Here is a 13,746-nt window from a genome sequence, read left to right as displayed (position 1 = left end):
GTGGGAAGGGTCCCTCGGGGTCGTCCGGAGGAGCAGGAAGCCACAAAGGCCAAAGGAAAGAGGAGACGCAGGAGCGGGGTCGGGCGCGCGGGAGAAGGTTGCTGGGGGGAGGGGGTGGAAGAGGAGTCCGGGGGAGGGTCTAGGGGCGTGTCTCGGGGGCGGGGACGGTAATGTGGGCGGGGTGACGCGCTTCTCCAAGCTCAACAGCTGCGCTGCATCTTTAGCGAAACTCCTTACTGGGACCATGTCCACTGTGGTAGCTCAGTCGCTGCATGTTTTTGGTCTTCGATCCCACGTGTCCAACAATGTGTTCTTCTTCGATGAACAGATCATTATATTTCCTTCAGGAAATCACTGTGTGAAGTACAATGTGGATCAGAAGTGGCAAAAATTCATTCCAGGTAAAACCCTTTCCAATCTGACACATAACCGTGTATGCCAAATATAACCCCATAAAACCGACACGACGATTGAAAGGAAACTTTTTTGGCCAACTTGAATATATATATAGTTCTATAAATGTAGAAGAAATACATGTCTACTTGCCTTATTTAATGTATAGATTAATGAATCACACATACATAGTTAAAATCACATGTAAAATCATGTTAATTTAAAAGTACTTCTTTTCACTGTGATTTAATGAAAAAAATTCTTTTAAAGAGTTTCATGCATCTTCAATATCATTGTCTTTGTCGTCACCAGGGCCACTTTTTGAGTTTTCTAACAGTTTTCCAGAGTACACCACTTTCATGACAGCACCTTTTGAACCCATGTATGGTGAAGACACTGGAGATTTCAGCCCAAGTCACACATAACTGTCTGTATACTGTAACATTTGGTTTCGTTCGCATTGGTGCTGCTAATAATATACATGATTTCCACAGCTTAACCACCTACTCTCTTTTTCCACTCTTTTTTGCACTCAACATATTTTATTGTGACTTGCATACAAAAGACTGTGCACTACATATATGTAATATTTAAAGAACTATAATAAAATGAAGATCTGTGAACCCACCAACAGGAGAGTAAATAGAACATTACCAGTTCCAGTGTTTCTCCCTGACTTCATTCTTCTCACACATGAAGACTCTCACTCCATCCTGGACTTTGTAATTATTCCCTTATTTCTCTACATAATTTTACCACATTTCTATCTGTGTGGCCTTATGTAAGGTATCCTTTTTGTTTGTGCTCTTCACCAACTTTATATAAATGTAACCATAGTGTATGTATTCTGTGACTTGCTTCTTTTTTTCAACGACATACTTTTGATATTCATGCATCTTGATACATACTGAGTTCATTTTATTACTCATAGGACTCTAATTCTCAAGTATATTTATCCATTCTTGTGTTGATGGACATTTGGGAATGAACGTTTTTTGCTATTTCAAATGATGCCACTATAAACATTCTTGCACATGTGTACTCATCCACTTGTGCAGAGATTCTCCAGGGCACACACCAGGACTGAAATTACTGGGTAATGTGGCAGTACCAATTCACACTGCCATTCCTCCACAACCTCACCCCCCTTTGCTATCTTTCTGGTTTCTACTTCCTAATTTTTGCTCATCTGATGCTTGAGAAAGGGTATCTTATTGTGGTTTTAATGTGCATTTATCTAGTACAAATGAGGACGAATAACTTTTCACACAGTTAAGGGGCTACTCATTCTGTGAAATATCTTAAGTCTTTTATCCATATTCTGTGTTTTTTGGGGGTAATTTTCTTACTGATTTATGGGCACACTTTATAGTTTATGCTAATCCTTTGTCATATATATATATATATATATATATATAAAACAAATAATTTCTCCCAGTTTGAGGCTTGTGTTTTCTTCCTCCTTATGGTATGATGGGCAGAAATTCTTAGTTTTAATGAAGTCAAATGTGTCAACCTTTTCCTTCTTGTGTCTTGTTAAGGAGTCATCCCTTACCCCAAGCTTATTCTCCTGTATTATCTCTTTGGTTCTCTACACATTTGCCTCTCACCTGTTAGGCTCTGGGTTAGGAGGGTGCTGAGTGTGTTAGGGGAATAGCAAGGAGGCCAGTGTGGCTGGAGTGGAGTAAATGGAGGAGGAGTGAGAGGTGAGGCAGAGTAATGGGAGCAACGTCACATGGGCTTTGAGGTCAAGGGCTCCTACTCTGAGTGAAGTGAGAAGCCAGCGGGGGTGGGGAGGGGGGGGGGGGGGGGGGAGGGGGGATTCTGAGCAGAGTGACATGATCTGACTTATGTTTCAACAGGTTCCTTCTGGCTACTGTACAGAGAATAGATTTAAGGAGGGGCAAGGGAGGAAGCAGGAGACCAGCTGAGAGACTATTGCTATTAATATAATCCAGCTGAGAGAACGTGGTGGCTCGCAGCAGGTGGCAGGCAATAGGGTGGTGAAAAGAGACCAAAGCCTGCCTGTATTTTGAAGGTGAAGGTGACAGGTTTCCTCATAGACCTGATGTAGGTGGAAGAGAAAAGGAAAAAGCAAGGGTTTTGGCCTGAGCAACCAGAAGGATGGAGTTGCTGCTAACTGAAGCAGGAAAGACTTCAGAATGAGCAGGCTTTGTGGAGCGTATCAGGAGGTTAGTTTTTGACATGGGAAGACTGAGATGCCTGCTAAACATGCAGATGGGATCCTAAGCAAGAACTCTGATGTCAGGTTTGGGTTCAAGAGAGAGAGAGGTCCAGGCTGGTGATAGAAATTTGAGGGTCATCAGCATGGAGGTGAAATATTAGGTCCTTAGAATGGATTGGATCCCCCAGGGAGTGAATATGTTTATGAAAGAGAAGGTGAAAGATTGGGCTCTGGGGCCCTCCTACATATAGTACCAGGGAAATGAGGAACAACCTGCAAAAGAGTCTTTGGAGGAGTAGCCAGAAAGATAAGAGGAAATCCATGCAAGAGGTGAACGTATTACAAGGAGGAATCAGTCGCTGACTGGGTTAAAACAATGAGAAAGCATTTACAGACTCTGCAGTCAGCGTATATTGGTGGCAGGCGCTGGTGATTGAAAGAATGAATAAGCAAGAAAGCCAGACCAGGAGCTCTCAGTATTGTAGTGGGGACAGGTATGTATTCAAATGAGCGGGACTATGTAAATGAGCAGCACACCTGCTAGGCCAGGTACAGCCCTGGTACAAAAGCGCAGAGGAGGGAGTGAACTGTTGCCCTTTCTGTCCTCCAGGCAATCTCATCTATGTGCACACTTTAAACTCCACACCGTGACTTTTTAAAAAATTTTTTTCTAAAGGCCAAAAGTAAATATTTCTTTTATTGTTTTATACAGTGTTTGTTTGTATACCAACTTTTTGTTAACTGTTCCTTCTTGTTTCTCCACCTTCCTTTCTTTTTTCTTTTTTTAAATTTTTACTGGGGTATAATTGATTTACAATGTTGTGTTCGTTTCAGGTGTACAGCAAAGTGAATCTGTTATACAAATACATATATCCACTCTTGTTTAGATTCTTTTCCCATATAGGCCAATACAGAGTACTGAGTGGAGTTCCCTGTGCTATACAGTAGGTCCTTATTAGTTATCTATTTTATATATAGTGATGTGTATATATCAATCCCAGTCTTCCAAATGATCCCTCCCTCTGCCTTACCCCTCAGTAACCATAAGTTTATTTTCTATATCTGTAACTCTATTTCAGTTTTATAGATAAGTTCATTTGTAGCCTTTTTTTAGATTCCACATATAAGCGATATCATATGGTATTTATCTTTCTCTATCTGACTTATTTCATTCAGTATGAGAATCTATAGGTCCATCCATGTTGCAGCAAATGGCATTATTTTGTTCTTTTTTATGGATGAGTAATATTCCCTTGTATATATGCACCACATCTTCTTTATCCATTCCTCTATCTGTGGACATTTAGGTTACTTCCATGTCTTGGCTATTGTGATAGTGCTACAGTGAACATTGAGGTGCATATATCTTTTCCAGTTATGGTTTTCTCCAGTTATATGCCCAGGGTGGGATTGCTGGATCATATGGTAACTCTATTTTCAGTTTTTTAAGGAACCTCCATACTGTTCTCCATACTGGCTGTAACAGTTTGCATTCCCACCAACAGTGTAGGAGGGTTCCTTCTCTCCACACCCTCTCCAGCATTTATTGTTTGCAGATTATTTTTTAACATCTTTATTGGGGTATAATTGCTTTACAATGATGTGTTAGTTTCTGCTGTATAACAAAGTGAATCAGCTATATGTATACATACATCCCCATATCTCCTGCCTCTTGCGTCTCCCACCCACCCTCCCTATCCCACCCCTCTAGGTGGTCACAAAGCACCGAGCTGATCTCCCTGTGCTATGCGGCTGCTTCCCACTAGCTATCTATTTTACATTTGGTAGTGTATATATGTTCATGCCACTCTCTCACTTCGTCCCAGCTTACCCTTCCCCCTCCCTGTGTCCTCAAGTCCATTATCTACATCTGCGTCTTTATTCTTGTCCTGCCCTTCTTCAGTTCTTCAGAGTCATTTTTTCTTTTTCTAGATTCCATATATATATGTTAGCATACGGTATTTGTTTTTCTCTTTCTGACTTACTTCACTCTGTATGACAGACTCTAGGTCCATCCACCTCACTACCAATAACTCAATTTCGTTTCTTTTTATGGCTGAGTAATATTCCATTGTATATATGCACCACATCTTCTTTATCCATTCATCTGTCGATGGACACTTAGGTTGCTTCCATGTCCTGACTACTGTAAACAGAGCTGCAATGAACATTGTGGTACATGACTCTTTTTGAATTATGGTTTTCTCAGGGTATATGCCCAGCAGTGGGATTGCTGGGTCATATGGTAGTTCTATTTGTAGTTTTTTAAGGAACCTCCATACTGTTCTCCATAGTGGCCGTATCAATTTACATTTCCACCAACAGTGCAAGAGGGTTCCTTTTTCTCTACACCCTCTCCAGCATTTATTGTTTGTAGATTTTTTGATGATGGCCGTTCTGACTGGTGTGAGGTGATACCTCACTGTAGTTTTGATTTGCATTTCTCTAATAATTAGTGATGTTGAGCAGCTTTTCATGTGCCTCTTGGCCATCTGTATGTCTTTGAAGAAATGTCTATTTAGGTCTTCCGCCCATTTTTTGATTGGGTTGTTTGTTTTTTTGATGTTGAGCTGCTGTTTATATATTTTGGAGATTAATCCCTTGTTGGCTGTTTCATTTGCAAATATTTTCTCCCATTCTGAGGGTTTTCTTTTCTTTTTGTCTATGGTTTCCTTTGCTGTGCAAAAGCTTTTAAGTTTAATTAGGTCCCATTTGTTTATTTTTGTTTTTATTTTCATTACTCTAGGAGGTGGATTGAAAAAGATTTTGTTGCAATTTATGTCAGAAGTGTTCTCCCTATGTTTTCCTCTAAAAGTTTTTTAGTATCCAGCCTTACATTTAGGTCTTTAATCCATTTTGAGTTTATATTTGTGTATAGTGTTAGGGTGTGTTCTAATTTCATTCCTTTACATGTAACTCTCCAGTTTTCCCAGCACCAATTATTGAAGAGCCTGTCTTTTCTCCATTGTATATTCTTGCCTCCTTTGCCATAGATTAGGTGACCATAAGTGCATGGGTTTATCTCTGGACTTTCTATCCTGTTCCATTGATCTATATTTCTGTTTTTGTGCCCGTACCATACTGTTTTGATGACTGTAGCTTTGTAGTATAGTCTGAAGTCAGGGAGCCTGATTCCTCCAGCTCCGTTTTTCTTCCTCAAGATTGCTTTGACTATTTGTGGTCTTTTGTGTTTCCATACAAATTGTAAACATTTTCGGTTCTAATTCTGTGAAAAATGCCATTGGTAATTTGATAGGGATTGCATTGAATCTGTAGATTCCTTTGGGTAGTATAGTCATTTTCACAATATTGATTCTTCCAATCCAAGAACATAATATGTCTCTCCATCTGTTTGTGTCATCTTTTATTTCTTTCATCAATATCTTATAGCCCCATGACTTTTATCTCAAATCTATATTTCAGTCCAAACATCTCCCCCAGCTTTCATCATATCCAGCTGCCTGCTAGACCTCTTTACCTGAAAGTTCTGCAGTATGTACCTCACACACAATATATCCAGAATGGAATTTATCATTTCCTTTTTCTCCCTCTTTCCTTAAGAGCCTACTTTGCCAACTATCCAAACACATGATAAGGATATGATTACAAAAATAAGCTAGTCCTAGTATAAATATCCCAGAACCCAGTAATACACACATAAATGAACACAATGGATAAATGAATTTAGTACAACATAAAGGTGGCATTAGTAATTAGTGCTGGGATAACCAGTTAGGTATTGATGTTTGGGAAAGGGGAATCATCATGAACCTGAGATGGATTAAAGACTTCAGTGCAAATAAATAAATAAATAAGAAATCATAAAAAACTGAAAGCAAATAAGCATGATTAAATCAGAAATATTCGCATGGGCTATTTTCAGTGAAAAACAGTGGACGTGACCTTCACCATGGCCCCTAGCTCCCTTAGCCTGTGTTTCATCCCAGTTGTCACCACCACTCCCATCACCAAACCAGAAACCTAAATGTCATTCATTGCTCCTCTCTCTCCATCAGCCCCTCATCCCACCTTCACTGAGTCCTCCTGGTTTTACCCGTTAGCATTTCTCTAACCTCCTGTTCCCATCGCCCCTACTGCCTTCCTGTTGCTCATTGCTGCCATGTGTCCCGGTTTTTGAAATAACCTGCTGAAGTTTCCTTCCCTCCAGGATTGTCTTCCATACAGTTGCCAGAGGGATCTTTCTACAACACACATCAGACCTTCCTAAAATTTCCCAGGGCCTTCCCATTGGTCTCCCTGGTAAAGTCCAAACTCTCATGCAAGGCTCTCAGTGACCCAAACCCGGGGTTCTTCTCAGAGGTGCAGGTATTCTCTGCAGCCCTTCCAGAGAAGCCCGCGGGCTGGTCCAACTTGCTGCCGCTTGTGTGACGCAGCAGCATGGAGTCCATCGTGTCACTTTCTAGCACAGCTTCCCCTGCCTCTCTCACCCGCCCTGCCTGGGGCTTCTATCAGGCCGAATTACTGTGAGGCACAGCCTGGGGCCCGTGATGCTTTTAGGGACCCAAGAAAATATTTTAATTTTAATTTATTTTAAAATCAGGAAAAAATGAATATAATACTAGTGAATCTAGCATGGATTATATTCTTCTTTAAACCAATGAGTCATAAAGTATAATTTTTACCATATTTTAATGGAGGAAGGGGCCCATGAAAGCAGAAGTGCCTAGGGCCCATGAAAATTATAATGCAGACCTGATTACATTACCCAAATAAAGCATTTGCAGTTTAATCTTTACTCGACCACCAGATATCGCCTCTTTATTCCTGAAAAATGGATAGAATGCATCCCTCCTGGTTTCGAAGGAAGCACGGGCTTTACCATAAACCCCATTCAGCAGACCTCTGCATCTCTCAGCCAGAATGTCACATAGATCACTTAACTGCAAGGGAGGCTGAGGAATCTAGTGGTTAGCGTCCCAGCCTGGAAAGTGGAGGAAGAGTATTGAGTGCTGACTGCTCAGGGCATAAAGGCCTCTGATCTGACCCTACTGCATGCTCCAGACCCATCTTTGGTCACCCCTGGCTCACAGGGCATGCTCAGCCATCTCCCACCATGTGCAGTTCCCCCTCCATCTATACCCTTTCTCACATCCACACTTTTGCCCTTCCTGACGTGCCCCACCCCCACCCCCCCGCCACACTTCATCTTCCTTCAGGAATCCTTCCCTGACTTCTCCTCCCACCATGGCCTCAGTGAGGTGCCCATCCTAGTTATTTTCATAATAGCCCAGACACAGTTGCCCCGAGGGACACAGGGATTGACAATGACCTGTTTCCGTACTTTTCTCCTATTGCCTCGGCAGTGCCCACCACAGTGCCTGGTTCATGCTGAATCTTGGTGAATGCATGATCTCCCCTCACCAGCTCCTCTCCTTTGTTTGCAGGCTCAGACAAGAGTCAGGGCATGTTGGCCTTGTCCATCAGTCCCAATCGGCGATACCTCGCTATCTCCGAGACTGTGCAAGAAAAACCCGTCATCACCATTTATGAACTGTCAACCGTTCCTTGCCGAAAGCGCAAAGTCCTTAATAATTTTGACTTCCCAGTTCAGAAGTTTATTTGCATGGCTTTTTCTCCAGACTCCAAATACCTCTTGACCCAGACCTCACCTCCAGAGTCAAACCTTGTCTATTGGCTGTGGGAAAAACAGAAAGTAATGGCCATCGTTAGAACTGATACTCAGAACAATGCTGTCTACCAGGTACCACCCAGCACGAGAAGTATGGTGCAAGTTATTAAAAAGTAGTACAAGCTGTCCCTCATTGAATGCTTTCTGTGTGTCAGGGTTAATGCTAATTTCTTAAAATGCATTTTAAAATTTGCCTCACAACACCATATAAGGTATGCATAATTATTGTCTCTGTTTTAAAGATGAAGGAACTGGGGCTCCAAGAACTTAGCAGGGCCAGGACTCCCTGACTCCAGGGGCTGTGTTCTTCACTTTGGCCCAGAACTGTTTTCTGGTCCCAGGTCAAGCCCAGAGGCAGGTTGATCAAACTGGCTGTCTCTCCCTGATCCTGGCCTCTTCCGGGCAGCATTGCGGGGCAGTGGGAAGACTTCAGGAAGGTGGTGTGAAGTGGTAGGTCTTTAGGAAGCTGTCCATGAAATCGCACTTACGTGGGGAGCAGACATTTCTATCGTGGTTTGAGGGCAAAATGAAGAGGATGTGTTGGGGGGCTGGTTGGGGCCCAAGGAGGCTTTTCTTGGAGCAGTCAACCTGGTCTAGGATCTAGTGCTCAGTTTTCCAAGTCCAGGCACTCAGTTCTGTTCATGTTCAGAGATATTGGCTAGTCAGCATCTCGGGCACAGACTCCGTTATTCTCACAAGAGTCTGGCTTGTGAACCAGCATGTCACAACCAGAACACACAGCATTTAACCAGTGTATTTCCTCCCTGGTAACAGAGTCCTTGGGAGATGAAATTAGTAGTCAGAAGGTTGCTTGCTGATCACGGAATCAGAGCAAAGGCAGGTAGAGCCCGAAGATGATTTCACCCAGGTCACAGTAAGGCATGATATGGCATCCTATTCAGAGCAGGGAGCACCTCCTCTCAAACAGATCCAGGAAACATTCATTGGATGCCCGCGCTGAACCCGGCACTGGGGATACAGAGATGAAAAAGCCACAGCCCCACCAGGTGCTCACCATCCGGTGGAGGCGACAGGTTGACTGCCCATGACTGCGCATTGGGATGAGGGTAGAGATAAAGGAAGGTTAGTCCCTGACATGTGGTTCCTTCGCCCTGAACAGGGCACATAAACCTGCCAAACCCTCATTTTATGCTTCCAGCTGAGCCTTCATTCCATTTTGTTGGCACAGAGTTTGGTGATTGTCAAGACCTGCTCATCTTGCTTTTTGGCCTTTGTCAGATGACTTTTGAAGGTTTCCTAGGTTAAAGACTCATGGGCTGTACAAATATAATGGATATAGATCTGTCCTCTTGTCAAATATGGTCTTAAAATTATATGATTTAGTGGTATTTAAAAGATCCTATGAGCTACCTGGGATAACTCGTAGTTAGTAAAATGGGAAATAATACAATCAAGTTTAGTTTTATATATCTTTTTCTTTAATTCCTTCCCATTTTACAGGTGAGCTTCAATCCCCAGGATAGCACTCAGATTTGTGTCACTGGAAATGGGATGTTTAAGCTGCTCCGTTTTGCTGAGGGAACCTTGAAGCAAACTAATTTTCAGAGGGGAGAACCCCAAAACTATCTCGCCCACACTTGGGTGTCTGACGACAAGATTGTTGCTGGCACTGATACAGGCAGGCTCTTCCTCTTTGAGTCTGGAGATCAACGCTGGGAGACAAGTATCATGGTCAGGGAGCCCACCAGCGAGACGAAGAACCTGGGGGTGATCCAGGAATCCGAGAGGTAACGGCACCCTCTGGGCAGGAGCTCTTGGAAAAATACACTCATCATGGTAATAGCATTACACCGAAAACAGCATTCTTTAAAAATCACTCCTATCCCCTCTACCTTAAAAATCAATGATTTTCATTTTCCCTCTGCCTTTCTAGTGTTCTTCCATATTCAAGCACAAATTTGAAAGTTATGACCGTAACCTAGATACAATCCTTTTTATTTTTATACCTAACCTCATTTTATAAACGTTTTAGTATGACTAGTCTTCAAAACAACAGATTTTCAAAAATATGTTTTCTAATGGCTGCCTAATTTACTGAATCAATTAAAGAAATGTCCACCAAGCCCTTGCAGTGTGCAAGGCATCTTGCTAGGTGCTGGGGACACAGGTCCATGGGACCTTACAATTCAGTGGGAGGCACCAGACCAACAAGGAAGTGCAAGGAAATGTTGTCGGTCAATCTGACAAAGCATATGGGCTAAAGTGGGGGGTCAGGATAGAGCTGTCTATTTCACCTCTACTGCAACCAATAACAGTCGTATCTCACCCATATTGGAAAGTACCATTGTGCGTTCTAGACACTGCCTTAAGCACTTTATATATATCCTCATTTGAGTCTTACCCTAAAAAGTATATATTATTATCATGCCCATTTTATAGATGAGGAAACTGAGGCTCAAAGAGGTTAAGTGCCTCACCCAGTATCACAGCACTGTTAAATGACAGGTCAGGATTCAAACCCAGACCTGTCTGACCCCAGAGCCTGAGCCCTCAACCACAATGACACACTGTAGATGCCTCTTCCTCAGTGACTTTGGTTTCACCCATTTTCACCACCCTCCATGCCAATGACGTCTCCTTTTTTATCGTGATTATGTTGAGAACTTCCTAATAAGACCATATGCCCTCCAGTTTTCTGGGTTCACCATCCTTCAGTGGGTCCAGGGCTCCAAGAATAAAGCTCAGACTCCTGAGCCTGGCCCACATGTCCCTGCTGCTCGGACCCTTCTTTACATCTGCAGCATCAGCTCTTACCTCTGTCTACCGCACATGCCTCGTGTACTCTCCTGCTTCTGGGCTTGGTCTGCCCCCACCCCGAGCCCACTCCCCTGGACATAGACACATGCCTGACACAGTCCTCTTTGTCCTTCACATCTCAGCTGGGAGCTCTCAGCCTCTGCTCATCTCAGATAGGTGGTCCTCCTCTGTAACTGTCCTCAGAAAACCCTTGTTAGCTGCTGACTGGTTGCTCCCATCCTACTCAGCTGCCCTTAACAGTCCTTATCACATACCCGCTAGACCATCAGCTTCTCAGGGCAGGAACTGTGTCAACTTATTTACCATTGTTTCACAGAGCTGTTAACACAGAATAACTGCAGTAAATGTTATATGAATGAATGAATGAATGAATGAGTGAATGAATGAAAGAGAAACAATGGAAGGAAGGGAGGAAGGAGAAGGGAGGCAGGGAGGAAATGGAAACCTGGATTCAAATCTCAGCTCTTGGGACTTCCCTGGTGGTCTAGTGGTTAGGACTCCACGCTTCAACTGCAGGGGGCACAGGTTCGATCCCTGGTCAGGGAACTAAGATCCCACATGCCTTGCAACAAGGCCAAAACAAAAAACAAAAAAAACAAAAAAACCCAAGTCTCAGCTCTTCCCCTTCTAATTTTGTGATCTTGGAAACAACCCCTCTGAGCCACTTTTTTCCAAACAACAAAATGAATATGATAATAACAGTGAAAACAGTGACCACACAGGTTTGCGAGACTTCCTCATAAATGCACAACCTTCCATCTTCCATGGAGCTCGGGTAGCATTCCCAGCCAAAGGGGAGCATTTGGGCCGTGGGAAAGGGGCTCACGCTGGTTTCTCCCACGCCCAAGGACAGCCCTTCTTTCTCATCCCTAGCAGGATTCATCTCCTTGGAATCGTCTCTGTTATCTTTACATGCTGTCTTCTTTTCCAGCCTGATCGAATTTCCAACAATCACCTCCCCAGTCCCTTCCTACAAGCAGGTCGTGATGGCCAGCAGCCACCACCAGCTGTCCCCGCCCCAGGTGTCTGCCATCGCAGCCTATTCCAAGGGATTTGCCTGCTCTGCTGGGCCAGGGAGAGTTCTACTGTTTGAGAAGATAGAAGAGAAGGAGTTTTACCGTGAGAGCAGGGAAATCCGGGTAAGGAGGGGAGGAAGAAGCAATACTGGGGTCCAATTGGCATTTGTTCTCTGACAGCAGAGCACTGACAGGGCGTCTGGTGTGGGGAGAGGGGCTGAGGGCTGAGCCATTTGTCCTGAGGGGAGTTTTAGGATGGGCTGGGCAGAAATGGGGTATAGAATTAGGGAGATACGGATCTGACTCCTGGGAGAGGGCTTTGGCAAATTCTATTTTCTCTTTGAAGTTCAGTGTTCCCATAATGTATATTGATATTTAATGTCAAGAAAACTACCTGGTACACAGCAAGCATTCAATAAATATTCGGGGAATAAGTGATACAAACTGTTGTGGAGAGAGAGCTTATCTGGTTGCGGAAGAACCAGGAAGGCTTCAAGGTGTTTGAGGATAATCTTTGAGGAAGGGTCATAGAGGATGGATAACATTTGACAGGAAGAAACAGATCAGGAATTCCAGGTGAAAGGAACAAAATTAAGCAAAGTCACCACTGACAGGGAGCAGGTGGTGTGTTTGTGAGACATCTGTTTCCCCGTGGAGGAGCCTGAAGTCACTTGAAGGGGAAGAGAGGAGCTAAGGCTGGTGAAAGATGGCAAAGCCAGCCTGAGGAGTGTGTATGTACATCGGCAGGCATCCTGTTTTCAGTGAAGAAGCATTATGCTTCAGAAAAGTAATCTGCCTGTGATGCATGGTGCGGGCCATTTGGGGGCATTGGATATGAAGTGGTTAAAGACACAATGAATGAGTTAGACTTGACTCTGAGGTTTTCTGGCTGAGTGACTTCACGTGAGTTGCTGAATCTAGCAAACCTGTGTCTCTTTGTTAAGGAACTAGCCTATCCCTTGTGGTTATCGAAAGGATTAAACGACATCTCTGTAATCACTGATGCAGTGCCTGTGCTTAATAAATGATACAAGTTATTATTGCCACTGTTAGGAATCAGTTCTGAGGCTTTTTTGCTACTGAAGCGAAAAGGCAGCGAGGTCTAGGATCACAGCAGTGGGAAGCAGACAGAGCCTTTGTGAAGGTTAAGTCTGTAGGATGTTCCCTGAGCAGATGTGGGAGGCCAGAGATAAGGAGCTCTCAGGGAAGATGCCCAGGCTCCTGTGCTGGGTGCTGGGAAAGGATGCCACGGCACGAGAACTGGAGGTGCGAGCAAGATGGGTGGGGACTTGGGGGGACCACTGTGAGTTTACTTTGCCTATAAAGCAGGTCATTCTTTTGTGTGTTTATTCATTTAACAAATATTTATTGAGTTTACTCAATGTGCCAGGCTCTATGCTCGGGGCTGGGATACAGATGAGAAGTAACCACACTAGGACTTGCCCTTAGAGCTCAGTCAACAAGTAAACAAACAAATATGAACAGATTGTTGGATGAGATCCATTCTGTGAAGAAAATAAAGCCAGGAAAGGACAGAGTGCGAGAGGGGCTTCTGTTCTAGAGAGAGTGACCTGGGCAGGCCTCGCTGAGGAATGTTGACATTTGACCAGAGACAAGGATAAAGTGAAGCAGTTGGATATGTGGTTTAGACCTTGGGAGTGAGATCGATGTACCCACCACACACACACACACACACACACACACACACACACACACACACACAC

General features: G+C 43.6%; 1 protein-coding gene across 1 annotated transcript in view; it reads left to right on the top strand.

The window, feature by feature from the left end:
• Positions 1–226: 226 nt before the first annotated feature.
• CFAP57 (cilia and flagella associated protein 57) overlaps positions 227–13,746 on the top strand; it is a 75,761-nt gene continuing 62,241 nt past the window's right edge. The window contains 4 exon segments of the mRNA XM_027110752.1: positions 227–401; positions 7,984–8,300; positions 9,690–9,976; positions 11,938–12,145. Coding sequence (XP_026966553.1) covers positions 245–401; positions 7,984–8,300; positions 9,690–9,976; positions 11,938–12,145 — 969 coding nt within the window. The 5' untranslated portion in view covers positions 227–244.

The sequence above is a fragment of the Aethalodelphis obliquidens genome, unplaced genomic scaffold (genome assembly GCF_003676395.1).
Source record: "Aethalodelphis obliquidens isolate GAN/ISIS:26980383/991018 unplaced genomic scaffold, ASM367639v1 scaffold9, whole genome shotgun sequence".
Taxonomy (NCBI): Eukaryota; Metazoa; Chordata; class Mammalia; order Artiodactyla; family Delphinidae; genus Aethalodelphis; species Aethalodelphis obliquidens.
The sequence above is the reverse complement of the archived record's forward strand: the minus strand, read 5'-3'. Positions and strand labels throughout refer to the sequence as shown.